The 25633-nt window shown below is 44.8% G+C and overlaps 9 protein-coding genes across 9 annotated transcripts; 5 read left to right on the forward strand and 4 right to left on the reverse strand.

The window, feature by feature from the left end:
- Window positions 1-4474: 4474 nt before the first annotated feature.
- K444DRAFT_614504 (uncharacterized protein) lies at window positions 4475-7281 on the forward strand. Its single transcript, XM_024880537.1, has 6 exons — window positions 4475-4947; window positions 5003-5100; window positions 5147-6101; window positions 6150-6232; window positions 6281-6715; window positions 6762-7281. Exons 1-6 carry the CDS (start codon window positions 4846-4848, stop codon window positions 6940-6942), a joined length of 1854 nt encoding a protein of 617 aa, XP_024735156.1. The 5' UTR covers window positions 4475-4845; the 3' UTR covers window positions 6943-7281.
- Window positions 7282-8238: 957 nt separating this feature from the next.
- K444DRAFT_532619 (alpha/beta-hydrolase) lies at window positions 8239-9146 on the reverse strand (the record flags this gene model as incomplete). The annotated part of the gene is made up of 2 exons (XM_024875092.1): window positions 8239-8846; window positions 8900-9146. 2 exons carry the CDS (start codon window positions 9144-9146, stop codon window positions 8239-8241), a joined length of 855 nt encoding a protein of 284 aa, XP_024735157.1.
- A 458-nt stretch (window positions 9147-9604) lies between these two features.
- Window positions 9605-10817, reverse strand: K444DRAFT_631298 (uncharacterized protein; the record flags this gene model as incomplete). The annotated part of the gene is made up of 2 exons (XM_024883338.1): window positions 9605-10109; window positions 10159-10817. 2 exons carry the CDS (start codon window positions 10815-10817, stop codon window positions 9605-9607), a joined length of 1164 nt encoding a protein of 387 aa, XP_024735158.1.
- Window positions 10818-11183: 366 nt separating this feature from the next.
- K444DRAFT_614507 (uncharacterized protein) lies at window positions 11184-11744 on the forward strand. The gene has a single exon (XM_024880538.1). The coding sequence runs from the start codon at window positions 11434-11436 to the stop codon at window positions 11653-11655; it is 222 nt and encodes a 73-aa protein (XP_024735159.1). The 5' UTR covers window positions 11184-11433; the 3' UTR covers window positions 11656-11744.
- On the forward strand, window positions 11653-12409 carry K444DRAFT_614508 (N-acetyltransferase 5; the record flags this gene model as incomplete). The annotated part of the gene is made up of 1 exon (XM_024880539.1): window positions 11653-12409. A coding segment is annotated over one exon (404 nt), but the record flags the coding sequence as incomplete, so codon positions are not given.
- A 2355-nt stretch (window positions 12410-14764) lies between these two features.
- K444DRAFT_614510 (uncharacterized protein) lies at window positions 14765-16339 on the reverse strand (the record flags this gene model as incomplete). Its single annotated transcript, XM_024880540.1, has 2 exons — window positions 14974-16339; window positions 14765-14803 (listed from the first exon to the last, which is right to left on the reverse strand). Coding segments are annotated over exons 1-2 (1100 nt in total), but the record flags the coding sequence as incomplete, so codon positions are not given.
- Window positions 16340-16364: 25 nt separating this feature from the next.
- Window positions 16365-17257, reverse strand: K444DRAFT_614512 (ATP synthase delta chain mitochondrial precursor). The gene is made up of 5 exons (XM_024880541.1): window positions 17112-17257; window positions 17035-17064; window positions 16743-16896; window positions 16511-16689; window positions 16365-16462 (listed from the first exon to the last, which is right to left on the reverse strand). The coding sequence occupies exons 1-5, from the start codon at window positions 17211-17213 to the stop codon at window positions 16430-16432; spliced, it is 498 nt and encodes a 165-aa protein (XP_024735162.1). The 5' UTR covers window positions 17214-17257; the 3' UTR covers window positions 16365-16429.
- A 4118-nt stretch (window positions 17258-21375) lies between these two features.
- K444DRAFT_644160 (uncharacterized protein) lies at window positions 21376-23646 on the forward strand (the record flags this gene model as incomplete). Its single annotated transcript, XM_024884931.1, has 2 exons — window positions 21376-22182; window positions 22219-23646. The coding sequence occupies 2 exons, from the start codon at window positions 21376-21378 to the stop codon at window positions 23644-23646; spliced, it is 2235 nt and encodes a 744-aa protein (XP_024735163.1).
- Window positions 23647-24174: 528 nt separating this feature from the next.
- K444DRAFT_440977 (GTP-binding protein) lies at window positions 24175-25599 on the forward strand. The gene is made up of 6 exons (XM_024872841.1): window positions 24175-24659; window positions 24741-24844; window positions 24954-24993; window positions 25061-25126; window positions 25184-25483; window positions 25535-25599. Exons 1-6 carry the CDS (start codon window positions 24641-24643, stop codon window positions 25573-25575), a joined length of 570 nt encoding a protein of 189 aa, XP_024735164.1. The 5' UTR covers window positions 24175-24640; the 3' UTR covers window positions 25576-25599.
- Window positions 25600-25633: the final 34 nt, after the last annotated feature.

A 25633-nucleotide genomic window follows, 5' to 3' on the forward strand; every position in this document is an offset into this window, starting at 1 on the left:
CTTTTTAATTAGTTCTTATATAATTTAAAAATTAGACTACTAAATTTAATATTTTTATAATATTTAAATTTACTTAAGTTTATAAAGTCTTATAATTATTAGGGCCTTTATAATTTTTTGCCTTTTAAGTTTAATACCTAAATAATATTATATACTTTGCCTTTAGTATAAAGAAGGCTCTTAAAAATCTAGGATTATAAAAAGATTTTTATATTAAGGATATATTAAGGATATATTATATTATAATAATAAAATTATAAGTATTTATATATAGATATATAATATATTAGATTAGCTATACTAAAAACTATATTATATCTATATATAAAGTTACTAATTGCTTTATATTAATACCGGACTTATATAATTACATAACTTTATATAATTAGCTAGCTATAGAAAAGCCTTAAAGCCTAAAACTTATAAAGAATCTCAAGGGCTTTAGGGCTTTTAAACTATTACTAGTACCCGGTATTTTTTAGGAAAAGAATATAATATATTTTATAATAAATAACCTATTATAGATTACTTAATCTTTAAATTAAGCAGGAAATCTAAGGGCCAGGCTTATAATTCAAGTCTTATTAAGGTTATTAAAATCTTTACTAGCTAGTACTATAAATTTAATAAAAATATTACGGGAATTCTATAAATTCTATTCTAATCTATTTAGAAAGCATATATAGTATATTTCCTTATTTATTCTAATATTTATATATGATTTCTAAGAGCTAAACTATTATTTAAGGAAAAAGTAAGAAGGCTAGACTAATATCTTTAAAAACCAAGGCCTTAATAAGTTTATCTAGAAAAGCTTACTAATTTTTCTAAAAATAACCTAAAAAAAGTTTGAGTTTATTATATATTATAACTTATATAACTAGGGATAGGAACTATTCTAATAGACTAGAAAAAGTTTCTTATATAGCTTATTTATATAACTAGAGATAGGAACTTGAGTTTATTATATGAAATTACTTATATATAGAAACTTCTATTATAAACTCCTTATTTAGATTAATTAATTAAACCTATTTTTAATACTAAGTCTTTATTAAAATAATTTCCTATTTCTAGAGACTTTAGATAAAGTAGCTAATAAGTTTTTTAGCTATTAGCTAAGACTTATTAGCTAGAAAATTTATAAATAGTAAATAAGATTATAAAGTAGAATTTCCCTAATTATAATACTAAGATATTTTATTATAATATAAAGTAATTAGATATAAAAGCCTTATTAAATATAATATATCTCGAATTATAAGTTTGCGAAATAAGTATAGGAAGTCTTAGTACTTAACTAGTATTATAATCTAGCCTAAAGATACTTATTATCTTTTATATTTAATTTAATAGAAATAAGAAATACTTATACTTTAACTTAAGAAATAATTAGGACTTTTATATAAACTTAGGATAATAGTTTGCTTTATAGAAAAAAAATAGACCAGAAATACTTATATTATATTAATTTTTGGAAAAAGTTATAATAAATATTATAATTCCTGAAATACTTTTAAGAAAGCTCCCTAAACTAAAATAAGCTAGTTTATAATTCTAAAAAATCTATAAAAGTCTTATATACCCGAGAATATAAGTACTTAAAATAAATACTATTTAAGTTCTAACCTATAATAAAAGAAAAGTAAAATATATAAATTAAAATATATAAATTAAAAATAAAATAAAATACCTAAATATTTAATAAATAAAAAGCCTAATTATAGGTTATAAGAACTAGTACTAACTAGATATATATATAGTAATATTAAAGAAAAGGTAAAGTAAGGAAAACTAAAAAATAAGTTAATATATATTTTATAAAAGTAAATAAGAAGATATCTAAATAGCCTAAAAATAAGAAGTATATATTAAAAAAATTAAGATTAAAAAAAGAAGGGCTATTTCCTATAAGAATAAATTAGTATATATTTTAAGATAAAAAATAAAGGTATTTAGTAATAGCCTAAAGGCTTTTATAAATATTAAAAAAGAAAAGGAAATATTAAAGTTTAGAGGAATCTAAATAGGAATTAGTTTCTTTTTTTAGAAGTTTAAAAGAGGATATTTCTAAAGAGCCCGAAAATATAAAAGATATTAGAAAAAGAAAGAAAAAGATATTAGAGAAAGAAAAAAGAGATCTAAAATTTAGTTTTCTAAAGAGTAAGTAGATTAAAAACTTATAGTATAGAAGTTCTAGATAAAAGTAATCCGGAAATAGTAATTAGGTACTAGCTTTTAGTATTATTAATAAAAGTATTAAAGAAGAAGGGATTTGGAAAAGGGATTTAGAAGAGGGATTTAAAAAGATTTAGAGAAAGAAAAAAAAGTTATAAGGTAATTAGATACTAGCTTTTAGTATTAATAGAAGAAGTATTAAAAAAAGATGGATTTAGAAAAGGAATTTGGAAAAGAAATAAAAAAAAGAAATAAAGAAAAATAAGAAAGAAGAAAGAAAGGTTATAAGATAGTTAGATACTAATTCTTAGTATTAATAGAAATATTAATAAAGATATTAATAAAAGTATTAATAAAGAAAATATTAGTAAAGAATAAAAGCTTTTAATATTAATAGTAAAATTAAAAAAATATAGAAAAAAAATAGAGATTTTAGAATAAAAATAAAATAAAATTATAGTTTTATAGAAAATAAAGTTACTAGTATAGGGTAATTATATTATTATATAATTTCATATTTACTTTTATTATTTATTAAGAATATATATTTCTTAGGAAAAAGTATTATTTAGAATTCTTAAGCCTTTCTAATTTAATAACTATATATTTAAAAAATAAGAAATAAGTATAATTATATATACTAGAATAAGAGAATTCTTTTTATCTAAAAATTATAATTATAGTATTACTAAATATAGAGATATAGAAGTTTATATAATAAGCTATATATAGAGATTTAAAGAGATTTAAATTACCTCGAATTATTTATAATTAGTAAAGTAAATTAGCTAATTATATAAGTTAAGTATAGTTTAATTATTATTAGTATATCTTAGCTTTTATAAATTAGTAAGAGAAAAAATATTTATATCTTTATCTTTATAACTATAATACCTAAAATTATAATTTTTTTAATATTTAAATATACTTAATCTAGGGCTATTAAATACTAATATTTCTATTTTTAGATATTATTTATTATAAATTTATTTAGATTTAAATAATTATATTAAATATATATTTTTATATTCTAAAAATAAATAATAAAAATATAACTATACTAGCTTTAATCTTAGCCTTAATCTTAATCTTAACCTCTTTCTAAAAATAACTTTAATTCTAATATATAATACTATTATTAAAGCTTTTCTTTATTAAAAATATATTAAATATAGCTTTAAGTAATAGCTCTAGTAAAGGCAAAAGTAATAGAAAAGATAATAAAGCTATAAATAAATAAATAAAAAATATTTATAATATATCCTCTAATAATTTAGACTTAGTCTATAATATTCTCTCTTATTAATATATTTAACTAATAAATCCTTTTATTCTTTAATTTCCTTCTTATATATAATCTTCTTTTTCTTTTCTATAATAATACTTTAATTTTCTTATATTACCTAATAATATTACTAAAGTAGTAAAGCGAATTAATAATAAGGCTAAAGTTAGAGAAATAGAGCTATACTAGGGCAGGAAGCTAAAAAAATTAGAGAAAGATAAGGCAAATCTAGAGGCAAGCTTAGTATATATTTACGGAACCAAATTCTCTTAAGCTTATATTACTTATAGTAATAAGAAGAAATCAAGAGGCCCTTTTAAATACTATATAGTTATAGAAAGCAAATTTAATAGTATTTATATAAATTATAAATATAATAATAATAATAATAAAATCTATACTTTCTATTAACTTAATACTAATTCTACTAAGTCTAGAAAGCCTTATTCTATATCTATAAAACCCTTTATATTAAAGCTTTAACTATCTATAAAATATAAAAAGCAAGTATAAAAATAGATATAAGATTAGAAAATAATAGGGAAAAAGATTATAATAAAGGAGGATAAGAATACTAGAGAAAAAGGGAATAAAGAAGATATAGATAATTCGAGTAATATAGGTAGTATAGAGAATATAGAAAGTAAGGGAGATAGAGATATATCTCATAATCTATGGGATTTGCCTTACGGACTATATAAGCTAAGGGGAGGTTAGGAGTAGTCGAGAATAAGGTATATATGCTATACTTTTTTTTTTTTTAGTAAGGTGTGGTGGGGGGGTGTGGGCGCGAAAATCAGAAAATCAGAAAATCACTTTTCGCTTCTCGGATTTGTCCGCTAGCCCGCTAATGGCCTCAGTAACTTGGCCCAACTCGGAGGAACGCCCGTCCACCCAAGATTAAAGGTCTCGATAAGCAATGTTCGATTTTGAAGCGTGAGAAGTTGAAAGTGCGAGAACGCGTAGCCATTAGGCTCTAAATTTATTGACCTCCCGCATTTTAGCGAGGTAGGTGCATGTAGGAATGGCTACTTTCACTCCCAATCTAATCCAACCTCCTTTCATCTCATCGACAGCATATTTCCCCCATAACTGAACTGGCTCGAATTATAGCGAAAAGTTCCCAAATACGACTCGAGTTGCATTGACACCCTCGAAATTATGTGGCCATTCTATGCCATGGTCGGACCCTTGGGAAAGCGGGGATAATGTGGGCCTCATCACTCCTTATCAAGACGCTCACGCTCAAGAGTGGGCTTTATACATCGCCAATGCCAGTATAGTCTTTGGTTCTGCGGTGGGAATTCCTTCATCCCCCCTTGTTGCCTCGAAAAAGTACATACAATAAGCGCGTGTCAATTCTCCCCGGCAACTATTGAAGCATGTCAGAGCTCGGCATCGAGCTCGGAGACGACGGCCAACAAGGAAGCAGCGGCCGCCCAGGACGAGTATGGCGAGCATGTCTTGAGTGTCGGAAGAAAAAGGTATGAGAAGCCTCGTAGCTCAGAATCGTCTACTTCCGCTCACCGCTGGATGTAGAGTAAATGTGACGGCAATGATGTTTGCAAGCCTTGCAGGAATCGAAACCGAGCCTGTATATATCCTGAGAGCAATGACAATGCTTCAACAAGCCGACAGTGAGTAAGCGCTGTTACTATTTTGACTGTTGCTGACTCTGTCTAGGTTCTTGGCGACTCTGGATGAGCGTTTCCAGAAAGTCGATACGTTATGTCAGCATATGGAGAAGATGCTGGCCAAGTTTAATGAAGTTATTGGAAGTCTTGAGTCTCTCAAACATCAAGTTCCTAATACTTCTGTCCATATGTCCCAGCCAATGCACAATAAGACAGCGAATAAACCTGATTTAGGTGACACGATGTCCTCAAATGGTGCTCAGGTAGCTCTTATTGAGGACGGCCAAGTCGATGAGGGCGAGGAATTCGAAGATGGGAATGAAGAGGCAGACGACGAAACCCCTATCAATATCCAGGACCACGTGATGACCCGAGATTCGTACGGCAAACTCAGATATGTTGGAGGCACTGGGACAATGGTCTTGATCGAAGCATTGAAGACATTGAGCCCAGAAGCCGGAACGGGCAACACTCCACCGACTCCAGTTGACCTTCGACATCGTGAAACTAATACGAGCATTCTTGAGCTACCTTTCTTCGATCGTGGACGAACTTGGCCTCCATTACCGTTCCTCCCAAAGGCAGAACAACTGATTCGACCTCCTCGCTACGTCTCCGATCTTCTTGTCAACCTCTACTTTGATCACTTGCATTTCTCTATGCCCGTGATATACAAGCCACATTTCATGCAGCGGTATAATGTATTAATTAATGATCGGTCAGGGGAAACTCTTGATCCTGGCTTTCTGTCTGTCTTCTTTGCTGTCTGTGCGTGCGCTTCTGGACTGTTGCCTCGAGAGCCTGGAAATCCCGGCATGTTCACGGGCTTACAATACTATGAAAGCGCTCTTTTACTGTATTACAAGTCGACTGGAGAGGGCTCTATTGAACAAGTTCAATGTTTGGCATTGCTCTCCATATGCACTGCTTGCTGGAATACCCTCACGCAAAGCTGGAAGTTTGCTGGTCAAGCAGTCCGAGCAGCTCAAGATTTAGGGTTACATGTAAATCTGTCTCCACATGATATTTGATCAAGCTGAATTTTCTCCCAGAGATCTCCGGAAAGAGGGACTGGTGAGACTCTGAAAGAAGAGTTATGCCGCCGAGTCTGGTGGAGCGTTTACGGATTAGACAGGTAAATCCCAGTCAGTTCCACCCGGATTACCGTTCTGACCTTTTTCAGACTCCTTTCAATCTGCCTCGGTCGGCCCATGGGCGTAGAAGACTCTGACTGCGATTGCGAGATACCTCTGGACCTCGATGATGACGAGCTAGAATCGTATTGCAAAGAGCAACCAGATCTCAGAATCAAGCCAGCAACACCTTCGCAACTCGCCGGCTTCATAGCTTTCTCCAAGCTCTGTCAAATATTTGGAAAGGTTATTCGTGCCGTCAATCCGCTTCGATGGCAGAACGGCCGCAGGAGGTCTACGACGAGTCGATTATCCGGAAAGGAGAAATTATTCGAGTCGCTCGACGCCGATTTATTTGAATGGCTCAACACAGTACCTGATTCGATCAGATTCTCTGCAAATAGTGTGAATTATGACTCGCCTCATCTGACGGTGGGCGTCATTCTCTACATCGTGCATGCGGCTTGTGTGATAAATCTCCACAGGTGATCGAACCTCACTCCTTAATGCAGGATGTCCTAACTCTTTCAGACCTCTCATTCCCGACCTCAACCGTGTCTCTTTCTCCAGCAAGCACCCTTCCTTCCTCCAATGCGTCAACGCAGCGAGAAGTTGTATCGGGGTGGCAGAACTCATCCAAGCTCGCGTCCCTCCGTCCCACCACCTAGCATTCTGCACGCACTACCTTGCACTCTCAGGAGTCCTGATGTAAGTTTGGCTCTTCCATCTTTGCCATCAGTTCTAATCTCACCCCAGACTCCGCCTTTCGTCTCTCACCCACGAAGACGCCACCGGTGACGTTGAAGCATGTATTCATTTTCTAACCCAACTCGAAAATGTTTGGGCTGGGGCTCGGCGAAGTAGACTGATCATTGAAGAGTTATTAAAGCAGAGTAGGATATCGACAAGTATTTGGGATATGAGCGGGATTGGCGCAGACGAAATGGGGGAGTACATGCTTGGAGAGGAGGGTATTGGTATTGACTTACGAGGATTCGACTTTGGGTAAATAGGCCTAATTCAATTCGTGACTTGAGAATGCTCAGCTTTGTCTCCTATCAATGTCACAATTTTTCGAGGACATTTCAATCTTTATTTCGTCGAATGTACCAAATCGGTGGGGACATTGAGCTGCTACAATTTCCCACAACTTGGGGCTTGTTCGTGCGTATATGTGCAGGCAAGTCTGGTTCTTTGCAACGCTTGCATCTTGCCTTCAAGATCAAGCCTTTCCTCTCGATCGTCGGCGCTCGCTCGTCAAATCGATGCACACTTGGCTTGTAGGCGTCACATGTAGCTCGTCCCTCGTTCGTCCGCCAACGCTCTCCACGATATGGCCCCCAATTCCAAACGTGACAAATAACTCAAGGGCTTTATTTGACACTCAGATCGACTCGATATTCTCAAAAAGTCGGTAATATATAAGATACTGAATATTCCCGATAATTCAAACAGACCATTATTCTGAATAACTGGACAATGCAGAAGAGGAATAACTGAATGTCCCCTACAATTTGGTACATTAGCACCACACCAAGGGGGAATCCAATATATAAGACACCTTCTTAAGATTATATAGCGCAAAGCAGCAGATGGGAACTTTAGTATGCAAGTCCACCACTTAGATAAATGGAAGATATACTCTAACTTCCACCACTAGAACACGTTCAATATAGTTGCCAAGGCGCATGCGCTCCTGATCCATGCCTTGGAATCAGAAACAAAGCGCCAAGAACTCGTTAAATCCCACGCCGATAACCCACGACACATCTTGGGCACAGTCAAGGCACTCCATTTCAAGCCAGATGACACAGATTATCCAAGGAAGACGATCCGAGCGCATTCAGCAACAAAGGATGTGCCGATACTCCAAGGGGTATACATTCAGATGATACCGGTGACTTGGGAAGGCGAAACGAGGGGAATGTATACTAGAACCATTTTAATAGAAGATTCGGACCAATTGTAGGGTAACGGAAGAGAAACCGAAGCGCCGACCCGCAAAACATCAACCAATCCACTTCTTAAACCACCTCAAAGCCTGCTCCTCCGCCTTCTCAGCAGCCGCCATCTGCACCTCATCCTTCTCATCACACCTCAACGCAAACCCATGTTTCGTCCCCTCAAAAATCACAACTTCATACGGCTCCTCCTTCTCCAGTTTCTTCAGAATCTGAGCCTCTTTCGGCGGCACCCAGAGATCGTTTTCCGCCAAGGCCATGGACAACGGAACCTTGGCCTTCTTGATATCTTCCGGTATCTCAAATCGAGCAGGATGAGCCGTGAATGCTGCATCAACGAGAGGTATGGACTCTGTTGAACCATGGCCTGAGTCGTTTTGACCGAGAAGGATTGAGTACTGACCACCCCAGCAGAATCCAACGACGCCGATTTTGGTATCAGCGGTCGCCGGGTCGGCTCGGAGCGCTCGCATGAAGTCGAAGACGACCGGTTTGGCCTTAGATCGTCGGGTATGGAAAGCTGGGCCGGCAAGGAGGAAGACAGCTTTGAGGGCCAAGAATGGCTTGACGAAGATGCTGTAGAGAAGCGAGGAGGGCGCTTCATAGGCGGCTGTGACGCGCATGCATTCGGCAGCCTTTGGAGCAGCTCCGTTGCCTGGCAATCGAGTGTGAATACATGGAGCGATAGATGTGGAAGGATTTACTGACCTCTCATGAAATCTGGTATATAGACTGTATAACCACCATTTTTGGCATATTTGTCGGCAAGGAGCCTACTGTTTGGAAACTTCCACCCGAAGATGTCGGTGATGAATATAATTATTCCTTTTCCTGGTGTCCCTTCATCTGGCCGAGTCACATAGGCTGGGAGGCCGTGAAATTGGATCTGAACTCCAGTCGGCTTGCCTGTATGGATAGCTCCACCCACACAGTCGCGACATTGAACGGCATCCATTTTTTACTTCTCAGCTAGAAATTGATTGTCGAAGGTGTCGGAAGAGGCAATATTCAGCCTTGGAGGGGTTGAAGGAAATCCGTCTTTTTGCATGTGAGCTCACGTGGCACCACCATGGGGCTGTGCAAAGCCACCGAATCTCAGGGTTACACATTTGGGGATTGTGGCGTTTTGGCTGGCCTGATAAAACAAGGCTTGCATATTATCATGCAAGGGACATTAGCATCTTGCCTCTGATATCTTCTGAAAGTAGAAATGACGAAGGCACAGAGCGATTTTGATGGCTGTCTACGAGATATATGAAGAGGAAACGGAAATGAACGAAATTTCTGAGAACTTCAGAAATCATATCACACACATATCTATTGGCTTTATTATCTATACCAACAAGAACGCCACTCGCTTCCCACAGCCATATGCAACAAAGTAAAGCCTTCAATCGTATGATATATAGGTAATCAAGAGACAGCCTCCGCTTGGGCAACCAGTCTCGCTCTCCAATCATTACATACCTCCTCGAAGCCTCCTACAACGTCCCCACATACGCCAGCACATTCTCGGTTGCCCAGTCTTTCTGACCAATTATGTCTCTTTAGCCATCTTTCTCCTTCTTCTCTGGCATCTTCTTCTTTCCTCATCTCAGCTACTAGTTCTCGTGCACTTCGTAATCGTCGTGTAGCAGTGGTTGTTGTCTGTCTTGACATGTGAAGGGTGTCAGATAGGTAGTTCAGTGTTTGGACTAGGTCGGCGGTGAGGGTATGGAGCTGTGTTAGGGAGTTGAATGCTGCCGCTGTGGGCCGAGGCATAGATTCGCCAATGGTGACGAGAAGGGGCATTAGGTCGTCAATGAAGTCTTCATCGGGTGGTGCTACTACAGGAGAAAGCACGGCGTATGCGAGGGATTGCAGGAGCCGGGATTGATGCATCAAGTGTGTTGAGAGCGCTGAGTGTGCAGTTATGAGTCTGTATGATCATTAGAAAAGGTATGTAGAAACTCAATGGAGATATATACCTTGTAGCTCCACCCTCGACACCAGACTGGCTTCCCAAATCCTTCAGCCCTTCGATCACCCTCTTCACAACGCCATCCCTATCAGTGCCATTATTCTCCATGCCCCTCCGAGCCAAACTCTCAACCATATCCATCCTCGACACGAGCCCAACAGGCATACCAGCCGACTCAAGATCTGAATCGCCTCCATAATCACTCCCATCGTACTCGCTCGTTTGTCTCCTATGTCCTCGACCACCGCCAGGAGGGAATAATCCGGAGGGCTTCAGCGACCCCTCCACAGGCGAGCTCGACACATCCACCCCGCTATCTCTTGTCTGCCCACCATCTCCCTCCTCTTTCACCTCCTGAAAATTCATCTCCGGCTCCCCGTACTCATCCTCCTCTCCGCTCCCCTCTTCGTCACCCCAAGCATCCGCCAGCTCATCTGCCAGATTCCCAAGTCCATTTGAAGGCGGCGCCGGCCCCCCACTGCTAAACACATCTATTCCGATAGAATCCGAGCGTTGCAGACTGTTCCGGTTAGGCGTCGTAGGAGTATGTATAGAAGTTTTGGAGTGTCTGCGAGGGCTTTCGTTATATGATTGCGGCGAAGCAAAGGAGAGATCGATGTTCGACGGGTGTCTGCTATGCCTCGGCGTCTTTGGAGATGAAGGCATTGTGTAGTATACACCAAGTCTATATTCTCGTCCTGGCTCGATCGTCTTCCTTCTTAACCCCCAAATGTCTTGATCAAAGCTTACGATCCTCCTTTGTTCCCTGAGCTCCCTGGCCCCTGGTTTCGCACTCCGGTCAGCAAAGTCTCGTGGGAATGTGCGTATGACACGTCGGAAAGCGCGCCGTGGACGTCGAGACAGGAGATGTATTATTTTGGTCGTTGTCCGGGTCGACGTGGAGACGGCAGGGTTCAGTAATTTCTTACGTTGATCCCATAGCAGAATTGCTGGTCAATAACCAGGCTCGTGTATCTGCGATTGGCGGCGGTGACCCCTGTCGACAAGATGACAACATGCGCAGATATTTCTTTTGCTACGAATCATACCAGAACACAAAGTGACGTTTTCCACGTTGTGAATCCGAATCGGGGGTTTCGAGGTGTTTGGTGAGGTCACCGCGTGGCTGGAACCTGGGGTTGATCCGTTCCGCGGGACCAGGAACCTTCGTGACTTCACCTGATCAGATGAACTTTACATCAAGTCCTTTTCAACCCGAGAAACCACACAAAAATTCCGCTCCGTCACAGGCACCAACCTCCCAAGAGCTACTCCACCGAAGATGACATCCCTCCGCCCCTTCCACGCAACAGACGTCTTCAAATTCAACCCCACCAACCTGGACCCTCTGACCGAGACTTACGACCTAAATTTCTACTTCTCCTACCTAGCTCGATGGCCACACCTCTTCAACGTAGCTGAGGGTCTGGACGGGACTATCGATGGCTACAGCACTGCCCCTCTATCCCCTCTACGAAAGTCTCCGCTAACGTTGTCCCAGTAATGGGCAAGCTCGAATCTTCCCCAAGCTACTACATCCATTCCGAGCATTACCTCCCCTTCCACGCCCACATTACCGCTCTGACTGTTGCCCCGCATGCCCGCCGTTTAGGCCTGGCCCGCACTCTCTCTTCCTCCCTCGAGAATTCCGGAGACGAGTATGATGCCTGGTTCGTGGATCTCTTCGTTCGGAAGAGCAATAAAGTTGCCCAAGGCTTGTACAAAGGGCTGGGATACAGTGTATTCAGGGTAGTGAAGGACTATTACAATGATGACCCGACGGACGAGACGAAGGATAGTGAGGATGGGTGGGATATGAGGAAGCAGTTAAAACGGGATGTGCATGGGAAGCATGTGAGGAGCGATGGGGAGAAGTATATGGTTAGCCCGGAGGACGTTTGGTGAAAGGGAAAGAGAGCTGGGAACGTTTCTTGAAAGAAAAGGGAGGTTAGCCTCTCCTAGCCTGGGAAGAAAGACGGGTTCTGCTTGAGGGGCAGTGAGGTCCTGTGCCTGATCGACGCCTCATCATTTGCGGAAGCAAAAAGCTACTGGCCTCTGGAGCTCTGAAATGAGGGTGCGCGAATCCACTAATTGCCTTCACTAATGGGAGAAGGATGGCTTCGCAACAGACCTTTCAATGTCCTAGCTTATGGAAGCATTTACTCCGCCAATGTCCAGAAGTCCCTGGGATATTTGAAATATTCCCGATGCATCATATGTTGTGGGCTAGTTATAGGAAGCGCTCCTCAGCACAGTGAACTCTATTCAAGAGTATCTTTCATCTGATCCTCAACCTCTCGAGTGAATCCTGACTCCGCAGCTTTTGTTGCAAATCAGCACCTCTGTTTACATTCGTCATCCCGGGCTCGCCTTCACCATAGCACCGGACCACACCCCCCTTTAACCCCTGAATATTTTGCTGTACATTGATTCAAGGTTCGGGGATATCTTAGGGACAACGAGATTCGCTTAATCGTGGACGAAGTCGGAATCAACTCGGAATCGAGCACCATGAAACCCCCATCATCGGCATTCAGCCGATAGTTACCATTGATCACCTCCACAACAGGGTCGTATGCGAATCATGCGATACACAAAGGCGTTGTAAATGTATGGTAAAGAGCAAATTGAAATAGAGATTCCCGAAAGAAATAACGACGAAGAGAGAGGAGCAAGTCTACGTAAGAGCAGGAGTTGCTCATGAGAAGACAAAACAGTCTCAATTCCTTCTATTCCACTTTTCCAAACCCAGCATGAACATTCTCCAATCTCACTACTCAATCCTCCCTTCTCAAGTCCCCACCTTTCCAATCAACAGCCTTGAAAATAACATCCTCCCTCCTCTCCAAATGCAACAAAACCGTGACACCTTGAATACCTAATCCCCTCCTATTTAGCTCAAACAATCTACTCTTCCAAACACAATCATGATTCTCTGAGTCCGGCGGTGGTACCTCAGTCCGCTTTTCGAGCAGAGAAACAAGAGATTTCTTGCTGCTAAGAACCTCGTCATCGGCTAGCCTGTGTTGCTCCACAGGCTGATCATTGACACAGGCTGGACTTGGTACTCGATCGACCAATCTGATTCTCCATGCTTTCTTTCTGACGGTATCCATCGCATCGCTCTTGATACTCCCATCTCTGTCTCTTTCTCCAGACATCACATTGCGGATCGTCTCTGCTCTGCCCGTTTCTTCAGGCCTGACATTGCGGCTGCCATTGCGGTCAGTTTCCCCGCGTTCGTGATCGCAGATAAACTCATCTGGGGCATCCTTAGCAACGGTTTCCAATCCATCATCGCCTTCCTTCTGTGTACGTCGCAGCTCCTCTTGGTGTTCCAAGAGCTTTTGATTCAACAGTGGTACTGGATTCTTCTCTCTGAGCTGAAATAGAGCACTCAACCTTCTGGAAGCTCTTCTTGAGCCAGGCGGAGATACTTGCATCTTTGGTGAGGGTCGGGTGCTGGATGGTCTCGAAAGCTTTTCAATGATCGACCTCTGTGAAGGCCGTCTGAGACTCGCCCGCCGCTCTTCATCATGTTCATATAGAAAACGAAGCGCAGCCAACGCATCATTACTCCTGCGAAGGTGGCCTGCGGGATAAGGAGCAAGTGGCGGGGAAGCAGGTCTTTCTTTGAAAGAAGGTGGAGGGTCTCCTCGAGGTTCGACACCAAACACAGTTTCAACAACTTCTCGTCCTATCTCTTTCCATCGCTCAGCTTGAGCAATGCTTGCTTTGCTTTGCTTCCGGGGGCTGGTCACCCAAGGAGGTGGCGTGGGAGGTTTGGCGAAGTGGTCCACCATGAGAGAAGATCGTTTGGCCCTCGGCATACCAGGCATCTTAGTAATTGGAGGTTTCTTCGGTGGTTGACCTTGGCGAATAGAATCCTTGGTAGCTTTAGTCGCTGCTATGATGATTTTCTGCTCAGAGGTTTGAGCAGCAGCCCCAGCAGATTTATATGATGCTAGTATATCGGATGGTTTCATTTCACTCGCAGAGGGTTCCTTCTCAGAGACCACCGACGCCCCTTTTTGGGGGGTGAGATGGCGATGAGCCATTGCTTGGTGATCAGCGTGCACGCAGCATCGCACATTGTGATGTGTGCTTTTACAAGCTTCACAGTGGCAATCATGAAGACAGTGCTGACACTCCCCAACAATTCCAGAGGAGACTGGGCTTCCAAGGCGAGAGTGGCCAGTTCGAGGATAGCCATGGCATTCCACGAACTCCAATGCTTCCCGTTCGCCGAATACCTGAGGGCCCATGGCGGATGACCTCTGGATGGGAGGAGGGCGACCATTTGCTTTAACCCTATGGGAGTGCTTTTCAGTACGATGCTCTTTGGCGTGAGAGGACTTGGAGTGTGAATGAATTGCTTCTTCAACTCGGCTTGTGTCAGCCGAATAGCCCTTATCTGTATCTTTTTGGACATGGCGATGCCTCTTCCTCTTGATGCAAGATACTGCGTGTCTATATGGCTGATGGCCGTGATGAGTCGCTCGGCATGTTGAACTACTACATTTGCAACCGTCGGAAGCTGAGGTAGCCTCCTGTTGCTTTCTCGCCTCCTTCAGCTGATGGTCTTGGGCATTTCGAGAACTAAGATGATCATTCTTGGCTGGACTTTCAATCAGACCCGAAGACAGAGACCCCTTCGCAGCGAGTAAGTCAGCGATCATAAATGGCGAGTCCTTCACACGCCTGGGCACCTGTGATCTTGAGAGAAAGGGAATTGCTGATGGTTCTTCCCGAAAAGTTTGGTCTTGCTTGAGAGTTTGGGACGACTTTTTCAGCAAAGCGAATAAGTCGACAGCTTGCATACCTGGGATTTTGATTGGTAGCTGTGGTATGTGCAGGGATGGCAGCGGCACCTGCTTCCGCGGTTCAGCTGACTTGAAATTACTTTCATTGATAGCTCGATATGTTGACCGATTCTCCTTTGAAGTGAGTTTTTCCTTGCTGTGATCTGGTTCTTTGGCGCCCACAACCTCATTTTCACGCGATGCATCACACCTCAGACAGAGTTTGTGACTACATCTGGAGCAAGCGATGGAAACGCTCGGATTCACACTAGAACAGATGTGGCACTGTGTCCCTCGCCTCATGAGCTTTGGAGCCTCTGACTTATCATAAAATGTCTCTCTAGAAGCCAGGCCCGCAGGTCTTTCGATGCCAAAGTCCTTGAAAAGATCTCGCACGCTTTGCCGACGGGTCGTAGAGCTTGTAGCATTGGAGGCCTCTGAGTTGATGGTATCTGCTGGTCTCGATTCGATATTTCGACGGTAGAGGTCGAGATACCTCGCCTCATCGCACCAGCGGGATGTTGAGCTCTCTGCCGTAAAACGTGCTTGTTTCCTAGAGATGTTGCTCTCCGTCTGCATATCACTTTCTAGGTCCGTGACATGTCGACCCATGGTTCTAGTCCGATGGCTTCTTGAAAGCACTTCCCATGGAGCGACAGCATCGTGCTGTGTCCTCGCTGGCCTGCCATCGGGAAATATTTGGCCATTGATTCCTGGCGACCGAGCGTATTTCGTTCTCTGACCAGCGATATCATGTTGTTCTTCGTGGGTTACTCTAGGTGTATTTAAGCCAAGAAAGGAATGGCATGCGGTCTCGTTGTGCGGCTCTTCGTCTGGGTTGGTATTTTGGAGAGCGGGGTTTCCAAAACGATTGTTTATGCGCCGACCAAAACCAATGCGCGAATCCTCGCCTCGTGTGATTGAGATAGGTGGAGGATGAGATCGTGGAAGACTTGGGCTCGCAAGTTTCTGAAGAGATTCGATGCGCGACGCAACAGTACCTGGACGTATTGCATCTTGGAGGCTGCTGCGGATCGGGACTGGTGTGTCGACGTAGGAAAACCGACCTTTTCCTGGTGATCGCCACTGATAGTTCATAGCCGGATGTGCTTGATCTGGGTGAGTCGAGACATCGAGTCTTACTTGTCAAGCTTCCAAAAATTATGTAAGAATACCTAGGACCAGAATGTCCTTTAATGAATAGAAGAAGCAAACAAGTCACCGAGCAGCTTTACTCGATGTAAGCTTGTGTTAATTGAAAGAGGGTTGCGAAGAAATTGATGAGGGTGCTTGTTCTCGTTCCTCGGGAGCCCAAAACCCTAAAAACAAAAGGGGAAGGGACGACCAGCAACGAATTACAGCAAATCAAGACTCGTGCAAGCAAATATTCCACGGGATGCATTTCAAGGAACAATGATGTACATAGTCGCTACCTCTATAATTCTCTCCTCCTTCCCCAGAACCGAAGTTTCATCTTTACTTGAGAGCAGCTTGCAAGCTCTCCAAAACCTGGCATAACGTTAGTTGGTGCCACACAGTACAGACAATTTTACATACCTCAAGTTCAATCTTCGCCTCAGCAATGTCTTGCTCGCTTCCACTTCCACCTGCGATCTTTTGTGCCTCCGAGATCTGTGATCGAACAGCGTCTATGCTGAAGTCTTCCAATGGGTATCCCTCAACAGCGTTGATGCTCAATTCCGAGTTTGGTTGGACAATCGCAAAGCCTCCAGAGACTATAGATGATACATTAGCCATTCGTTCGTGTCAATTGATCTGGCATGCTTACGGAAGAACTGCTTGCTTCCACCACTCTCCTCAATAACTTCAATGAGTCCCGGCTTCAGCTGCTCAATGGAAGCAACGTGGTTTGCGAGCACACCCATTTCGCCGGATTCCGCGGGAATGTTGACCTGGACAACATCTTGTGACTTGTAGACTGACTGTTGACTTGTGGTCAGTTCCGAATCAACAACCTCTCCTCCTTTCCCACGCATCGTTCGACCAGCCCTTCCCAATTCAATCGATTCCCAACTTCAAACCATATATTCGCATGCAGTCCCGGACCAATTTCGACATACCTGATGGGGCAGAGCCAAGCTCAGCTTGATCTGGAGGATGTTAGCTGTGGCCGCAAAATCTGTCCAAGAATACCGACCTTATCCGAAACTGCCTCAGCATATCCTCTGCGTTGAAGAGGGGCCCTGACAGCCGTAGGGCGTACTCGCAGAGCTGTGCGAGCGATACGGAGAGAGTTCATGATGTCCAATTGGTAGATGTTGAGTCGTTGAGGAGCTGGACAGCTTGAGCTTCCGATGAGGTTCAATCGCTCGGCTCCCATTTTGAAATTAGCGCGGTTATCACGTGACTCATTCCTAAAACGTAAAATGGAACACAGGTGCTCCAAACCTCCTTTGGCATCCACCGTGTTATAAAGTCGATCAGTTCCTTCCTTTCATAAAGCTATTAAATCATACCCGTTCCATAAAAATATTCTCATGATTCTGCCCATGAATCTCGTTGAAGACGTACCACGCGAAGCAAGGGAAGTGAACATCTTCACAACAGTGGGAGAAGTGCCCAAAGCTGCAGCTATTTCTGTTCCTCGTACTCTCTACGACGACTCCATAAGTGAGATGCTTCTCGAGTTTTGCTGTGGTCAGAAATCAATAGCCTCAATTTATGTGCTTTCGATTCGAGGAGTATCTCAATCCAAACGGCTCACTAGGAATAGAAAAGGCACACCCAATTTCAATGTACCCAGTCAAAGTTGGACATTGCAAATGCTTCTCCTCTAAATGTACATCTGAATTATAGTGCGTTCGAAAACTGGTCCCCTTAAATATCTCGAATTATCCAGCATATCAGAATCATATCGCAGATGAATGTCCAACTTGAGGTGGAACATTGGAAATTAGGGCCATTTTTTTTCGTCCACCGCTGGGGGGGCTTCTCAGTGCTCCCTCCTCCATGGCAAGCCCAACCTCATCACTGGTTTTCAGCACACCTAAAACCTCTCCCCACCCTGTTTCAATTATAACCCTTACCTTATGAGGCTTGCTCCCAGCCTCCGAGCGTATTGACCGATTCTGTCGCTACAACATCTATTTCAAGAACACCGGGTAGATTGGTCAGGAATCGATACATCAACTTCCAGACCACAGCAGTCCTGAGGGTCTGTTGAATTTATGGCTTCTCGTGTGAATAATCAACTTGCTCGTCTCTATCTTTCCCCGAAGATATATTACGTGCTTTACTAATCAAGAAGAGGGTATGAAGTGCCGCTAGTCAGTAGTACTTGTTCTGCCCGTTCTTCCTCATCTCTTGTACTCGGTCGAGATGGACTCCTGCGTTCTCATTCTTCGCTGTTCTCTCCATTGAATTATGCTCCCGCATTGAAGCACCTATTATTGCGGACTGCTTGTGGGGACTTCTGCGAGATTACCTTCAACGAGGTTGGGCATAATTTTATGGAAGTCCCAGCTGAGGGATAAGGGAGGGACAAACAACGAGAACAGAAAGAAGAGGGGGCTCATCGCCTGATGCTATCAGCCAGTCCCAATCTTTAATGTTGCGGGACCACACAGTGCATGTGTGTGGACCTGGGAGTCTTGGTCCAAGATGAGTGCGTGGTGCCTTGCCTCGCACCGAACAAATAAAGCGGCACTGAATTTTCACTATCCCAACTCGTAGTCGGACATTTGTCTAGACTACTAGAGGAATCAGATTTTCTCTATTTCAGTATCTCGGAGACAGGAGGAGAGGGATACTTTGAATGTCCTACAACTCGATGGAATATCCACATGGAAAGTGTCTTAAATGATCCGGCTTGTCTTGGGACATTGTCGACTCAGACGGAAACAGCTATCGATGAAAGGAAGTGTTTGGGAGAAACACCTGCAGGTGTGACAGAGATTTCGCTCCACCTGAAGGAGACGTAGTCGAACATCAATAGCTTCATCGACGTCATTTGCCCTCCGATCCCCGTACAAGATCCTTTCATCCTCTCACCAATGGAAAATCTTTTCTTAGCCGCAGCTTGCGAGTGAAACCATCGGCCGAGAGGAACCGAGGAGGCTTTCCGACTAAGTGCGAAAACGGTATCCCGAAGAATGGCCGGGAATCTGCAGTATGAGGGATTAACCTCCACCAACCACTTTAGGCTCCATGCAAGTATGCAGGTCAACCATGTCAAATTTGTCCACCGGTGCAAGTGTACATTTTGTCATGCAGGGAGTTCCGAGGCATGAGACGCTGCGCTCTCTCTCTCTGGTAGGTGCTACCGGCTAGACGCGCCGAGGGATCGATGGACGGAGAAGACGTCCAACATCATCATCTGGAGATTCTGATTGTGGTTTGCGTGCACAAAGATCGTTTTCACCGCCCATCTCCGGTCCCAGGGAACTAATTACTGTGTGTCAGCTTCATCCTTCATCCGACCACTACGGATGAGTTGCAGTATCATGAGGATCACTGGAGCTAACATTTCACCGCCTCCAAGTCCAACTTTTGCTAGGACCGACCTGGTGAATGAGAGTCATGAGTGCCACAACACCATCTCCTGAAAGATAGGAAGAAGGCCGATTATTCGATGCATCCGAAATAGAGGAGCGTCTGAAAAGCCCCTAACTCTGCAACAGCTGAGCGCAAACACGCACTTGCAGCTCTTTCGACTTGACGTGTCGCAAGTACGGTACCCCACAATTTGAACCCCTCCTCTGCTTGGAAGTAAATTTACTTTTTGGCGGTCAGCATGGATTATTAATTCGCAATTTGCAGCCATGCTATTGGCCGGAGAAAGGAAGATCGTGCGGCTTCGGCGGGGCCCGTCCATGCGCAAGGAGGCTGCGAGAGGACCAAAAGATCGGAGAGAAGACGCGGGCGGAGCTTTCGTTCTTCGAGCAACGGCAGCACGGGTCATTGCAGCTTGCAGCTTCGAGGTGCAGCATTTGTTGCATCATTGCATGGGAGATTGATCGAAGCTTTTCGACCCCTTTTCAGCATTCCGGGCTGTTGAGTCGTGATGGTGCGCGTTCGCTGCCGGCCAGGGCGTACGCCGGACGGAGTATAAAAACAAACCCCCACGTCCTCGAAACCATGTTTGACGGACCCCACCTTGGCTTTCGGGGAGGTGTCTGGGATGGTTGAGTCGTAATGGAATGATGTGCTCCCACCGGGAAATCAGACTCGAGGGTCCCGCGAGCAAATTGGTCTGACAGACAGGAAAAGAGCTGAAAGGGCGGCAGTTCTGCTGGGTGGTGGAAGTACTGTAGAAAGGAAACAAGGAACGAACGAACGATCAATGATGATTACAGTATAAATGAGCTACTATATGTATGACAATGACGTCCAGAAATTTGCAGAGACGGATCCGTTTCGATGATGTGTGGAAGAGATTGGAGAGTTAAAGCCGGAGATTTCTTCGGCGCCTCCTCTGCCGCATTCAGAACTCGAGTGGGAAACAATCGACACTATTTTGGTCAGAGACTCAGACAGAGCAGGCCGTGGAGGTTTGATGAGCAGGCCCCTCTGTTGGCGCGCCATTCTTGCTTTCGGCAAAGAGGAGGGCAGGAGGACTGGCAGGAGGTCGGCAGGAGGCCACCAGCAGCGCGGCCCACACCACATCAGTGTCACCACTCACTCACCCAGTTTTCGCGCGCTGTACGCACGCACGCCCGCCCGCCCGCACGCACACCAGGTTCGCTCGATCGCTCACGCCGCTGGAGGATGCGCCAGCCCTGCCTGCTCCACCACGTCGTTAGCCGCTGCTTGAATCTTTAAGCAAGTCTTTTCCGCCGTTTTCGCACCCGCACCCGCACGCTCTTGCACTTGCACTGGCACTGGCACTCTTCTCTGCGTCCCAATTCCACAACACTAACGACAAATCCTTTGTTGCTTTTTGGTCAACAACAGCCTGTTTGTTGACTTGAGCCGGCCTTGGCTCATTCTCGTTCTCCGTCTCACACAGCCAAGCCAAGCCAAGCCAAGCGCAGCCAAGCGCTCTTGCCGTCAGAGAAATCCTCTCTACCGCCACCATTTGTCAGGCGCGAGCCGATCCTCACCTGGCGACGACAACCCGATAACCACCGACATTTTGCTTCAACTTTCATTCCTCGAAACAAACCTCTTGTCCGTTTTGCTTCCCGCGAAGTCACTTGGATTGCTCCTTCACAGCAAAGATGGCCGTTCGATTATAGCACCACGCCCACCGCCCACGGTGCCCAGGGACGCCATAGAGTCTCCGAGACTCTCGGTTACACAACAAGATTTCGATCTTCCTCTTGGCTATTGCCACTTACGACGAGCCCGAAAAGCTTTCAATTTACCCTCGAGAGTAGACGCTCAATTGCCCTGCGTCGGCTGCTCTCGCCCTTTACCTTTTAATATTCACCATGAACCGCCATCGCGATCAGAACATCGAGATGGGAATACAAAACTTCTTTGCCTGGCGCGCTCAGCCAGCTGCCAATGAACCTGCGATTACGGATGACGAGATTCCAGCAGACGTCGACGAGCCACCGGATCGTCGCGCTCCTCGAGAGCAATCACTATCAGGATTTCACAAATCCGCCGTTCGACTACAAGGCGAGCGAAACAAATCCCTCCTCACAAAGGCCTTCCAGAAGAACCCTGAGATGGAAGCCACCAAACCCGGAATGCAGGTCAGCACCGACCTAACTCGTCGACGTTCGATGATGAGCAATGCCAGTCTTGCCTCGACAGCTGAGCTTACGAGCGATGGTGGTCTGACCAGTCCTGCGCGCACCAACACACCGAGCCCTCCGTTCCCGAATACTACCTACACCAGTTTCGCACCTTATTCCTTGGCAACGAACTCTATACCCCCGCCAACGGCTATAATCGCCAGTCACAATGTCCCAGAGATTGCCGGTACTTCTCCCACTAAGCCTGTTGAGGAAGCACCCAAGAGGCGGACCATCTCTTTCATGTGTGATGCAAAGAAGGACGCGAAGCCAAAGGCGACACTCGCAGCTGTGCCAGAGCCTCTACCTGCGACGACCAACACGGAAGCTCCACGCCGGAGATGTACATTTGCCTGCGCTCTTCCCAAGCCTTCGGACAAGTCAATCAAGACCCTACCAAAAACCAATCTGGAATCAAAACCGTCAGAGATTCAGAAGCGTGTTACGCCTGAATCCCCATCCATCTCAAAGAAATCTCCCCGCGTACCCACCCCCTCACGTCCGCATCGTGACTCGTCGTCCACAGTTCGACATGTCTCACCAGTTGCTATTCGAGCCAAGCCGAAATATATCTCTACTGATGAGGATACCCTTGAAGCATCAGAAGCTACTCGATTCAATGAATTTGCAAGCGAAAAGATACACGAGGACGAGTGGATTCGCAAGGACGCAGAAGTCCAAAAAGCGAAGTTGACTATCAACGACACTTTGGAGAAAGAGAACCGAATTCGAAGGCTGGGTAACGAGGCCGAGGAGGAGGCATTGGAGGACGAGGAAGATGACGATGAGGATGGCAATATGTCAGATGACGAAGGCGATTCGGACTCCCAAGAGGAACTGGAAGATGTCGACGACATTGCCCAAGGATCCGACTTTGAAGCCTCAGACGGAAATGAGACAGATAATGAAGCTGGCTTTGCTGAATCAGATGACGAGAGTGACGCCGAGGGAGATTTCGCATTCTGGACTCCCGGGAAGAAAATTCGCAACCGAGCCATTGGCGAAGCCAGCACTTATAGAGCATCTGCTCACAGGGCTGCATCAGCTTCATCCATAGATTCGCTGAATCATATGGAGCCGCCGAGAGAGGAGAGACGACTGCGGCGCCGCCCAATCAAGATTCGTCCTGGCACCCCTGATCTTCCGGATAGTACCGACTTCGTCTGTGGTACTCTTGACGAAGACCGTCCTCTCGAGGTTGCCTATGTCTCCTGCATGGAGGCCAGGAAAAACGCCAAGCACAAGCAAACACCGCAAGATATTGACCCCAGCTTTCCAACCTCGGACCCCGAAGACGAGGAGGACGAACGTGATCAGGTTGAAGCTGCCCACGACAGTGATGAGCATGTCTGGCTTCATGGCAAGTTCGAGGAGTCAGACGAAGAGCCACATCAAGGTCGCCGTCGTTCTATCGCAACTCATCGCAAATCACCTGGCCATTCTCCAAGAAGACTTCATTCGCCCCCTCCACCAAGGAGAATGCACTCTCCTCCCCCGCCAAAGCAACGGCTTCGCTCACCTCCACCTCGCAAGCTTTTCGGTCACTCTCCAAGACGTATGTATTCTCCTCCACCAGCGAGAACCATCCGCTCCCCACCTGGCTCGCCGACAACCCAGGGAGTCAGCCATGCTATTGCCTTTGCGCCGCTAGGGTCCCGACCAGGTCTCACTCACACAAAGTCTCTACCCCGCACCCCCAATGCCTTTTGCCGCCAATATCAAGCCTCCCGTCTCGATGCTGCCACAGGCAATGGTCTCGACGACAATGATGGTCCCACTCGCGGTGCTATCGACATCGTCAAGGGCCTCGAGCAGAAGCGTCAACGCCGCAAGGAGAAATTCTATCAAAAGCATTGCAATCGCAAAAACAAGCAGGGGGAGCGTCCAAAACCTCAACCTGGCAAAGGAGCCGAGCGAATGCGGGAGCTTGGCTTGCTGATGGCCGGCAAGACCATCGGAGCACAAGACCCATACATGATGTCTGCCTAGGCTCCTTGTACAGAGTCTTCGGAGACACGGATGTTGAAGCAGACAAGTCTGCTTTGCTCATCCATACTATTCTATTCTTTTGTAAATACTGCTTCTACAACCCATCCGTCGAGACTGATAGCGCGGTGCGGATTTGTGCATACCCAATTTTCCTTTGTTACCAAGATCATTGTCAAGTCACCAACGCGTGCAGCACATGAATCTTCTTGCATCATACCAGATCGACTTGAAAGTGGTCATTGTTTGGGCCCTTTAGAGCATATAGCATAGCGCCGGCAGCATTTGGGAGGTCGATTGAGATTGTTACTGGTGGATCGGGGAGGGGAAGGCAAGGGGATGGGAGGGCGGCGAAGAATAGCCACTCGTTCAATTTTGATCTGGCTTTTAGCGGGCTTGTTTCGGAATTTTAGTTTCGTTACTTGAGCTCGTTATTTGAGCTCGTTATTTGAACTGTCTTCTCAATGTTCCAGTGTGATCGAGCACATTATGCTACGTTTGTGGACTAAGGACACTTGGCTATTATCACCAACAACAAAACCAGCTTGGGCCAGTCAAGTTGGTTAGTTGTTTTTCCCAGAGACATATTTTCCGGATAGCCACTGAAGTATAGCAACTGACGTGTCCTATGATGTTCTCAATCACATATTGAAACAAATCAGGTGAGGACACTTGTATTTTTACCAGGAGCTAGAATTTCAACCACAAATATATATGACAAGTTTACACAAAGCGTGTCAGGCGTTTATAAAGGTTCTAGAAAACATTTCTAATAGGCATACTCAGTCATTAACTTGTCAATCTCTTATAATAAAAGCACTTGGACACGGGTCGCTCCGTACATGCCTTGAAACTGAGGCCGTCAAAACTTAGCGCCAAATTAAGTTTCCATTGCCATCAAGGAAGTTGTTCACTCTACAAAATAACCCCCCATCTCGCACTCTTGTTGCAGCAACCTTTAATACCGAAATCGCCACCCCGTAATCACATATTCAAGATGTGGATTGTTAACTGGTGTAAGTATCTCTCTCGCAGACCCTCGTTGAGAAATGGGGGACATTGCCCGGATGGCGAGCTGATTGTTATCTGTTCAATAGTTTGGGATACTCTTGCATCGCTGGGACTCCTGAACAAGCATGCAAAACTCCTGTTTCTCGGTCTCGACAATGCGGGAAAGACGACGCTGCTGCATATGTTGAAGGTGCGTTGAGATGGACCCGTTCACAATCATCGAGATCTGCGGCTTGGATAGAAGGCTGGCTGCGTGCTCGAGGGATAGGAAACACTGGCTGATGTTGGGATGCGTGCAGAATGACAGAGTCGCTATCCTCCAACCTACTCTCCATCCCAGTGAGTTGTCCTCAAGCAGATGCGCTGGCAGGCGCAAGCACGTGCGCATGTATTGACAGCTCTCCAGCATCCGAAGAACTTGCCATTGGCAACGTTAAATTCACAACTTTCGACTTGGGCGGTCATCAACAAGGTATGGCATAATCTGCTCCAATTCTCAGCATGGTAAGACGAGGCTGACATGGTCCAGCTCGCCGTCTCTGGAAGGACTATTTCCCAGAAGTCTCTGGCATCGTATTCCTTGTTGACGCTAAGGACCACGAGCGTCTCTCTGAATCAAAAGCTGAGCTCGACGCTCTGTTGAGCATGGAGGAGTTAAGCAAGGTCCCGTTCGTGGTTTTGGGTAACAAGATCGATCACCCGGATGCGGTCAGTGAGGATGAGTTGAGACATCAGTTGGGACTATATCAGACAACGGGCAAGGGCAAGGTTCCTCTTGAGGGTATCAGACCTATCGAGGTTTTCATGTGCTCCGTTGTTATGAGACAGGGTAAGTGCTGCCAAAATCTCCTCTTCTGAGGAGTATTCTAACGTAAAGTAGGTTACGGTGAAGGCATCAGATGGTTGTCGCAATATGTTTAGATAGGAGGCTATAGAGAGAAGGCCAGGGCTGATGAGAGGGGGAGAACGTTATGATTGG

This window comes from Hyaloscypha bicolor (assembly GCF_002865645.1).
Source record: "Hyaloscypha bicolor E unplaced genomic scaffold K444scaffold_98, whole genome shotgun sequence".
In the NCBI taxonomy this organism is placed as follows: domain Eukaryota; kingdom Fungi; phylum Ascomycota; class Leotiomycetes; order Helotiales; family Hyaloscyphaceae; genus Hyaloscypha; species Hyaloscypha bicolor.

Excerpts from the sequence above, each read along its gene's own strand:
- K444DRAFT_614504 (XM_024880537.1), top strand. The coding sequence starts at position 4,846 with ATGTCAGAGCTCGGCATCGAGCTCGGAGACGACGGCCAACAAGGAAGC. Across the intron at positions 4,948-5,002 it reads TTGAGTGTCGGAAGAAAAAG|AGTAAATGTGACGGCAATGA; the intron begins GTATGAGAAGCC and ends CGCTGGATGTAG. Across the intron at positions 6,233-6,280 it reads AGCGTTTACGGATTAGACAG|ACTCCTTTCAATCTGCCTCG; the intron begins GTAAATCCCAGT and ends GACCTTTTTCAG.
- K444DRAFT_614507 (XM_024880538.1), top strand. The coding sequence starts at position 11,434 with ATGACATCCCTCCGCCCCTTCCACGCAACAGACGTCTTCAAATTCAAC.
- K444DRAFT_614512 (XM_024880541.1), bottom strand. The coding sequence starts at position 17,213 with ATGAACTCTCTCCGTATCGCTCGCACAGCTCTGCGAGTACGCCCTACG. Across the intron at positions 16,690-16,742 it reads TGGAAGCAAGCAGTTCTTCC|TCTCTGGAGGCTTTGCGATT; the intron begins GTAAGCATGCCA and ends TATCATCTATAG. Across the intron at positions 16,463-16,510 it reads AGGCGAAGATTGAACTTGAG|GTTTTGGAGAGCTTGCAAGC; the intron begins GTATGTAAAATT and ends ACGTTATGCCAG.
- K444DRAFT_440977 (XM_024872841.1), top strand. Across the intron at positions 24,845-24,953 it reads CGCTGCTGCATATGTTGAAG|AATGACAGAGTCGCTATCCT; the intron begins GTGCGTTGAGAT and ends GGATGCGTGCAG. Across the intron at positions 25,127-25,183 it reads CTTGGGCGGTCATCAACAAG|CTCGCCGTCTCTGGAAGGAC; the intron begins GTATGGCATAAT and ends GACATGGTCCAG.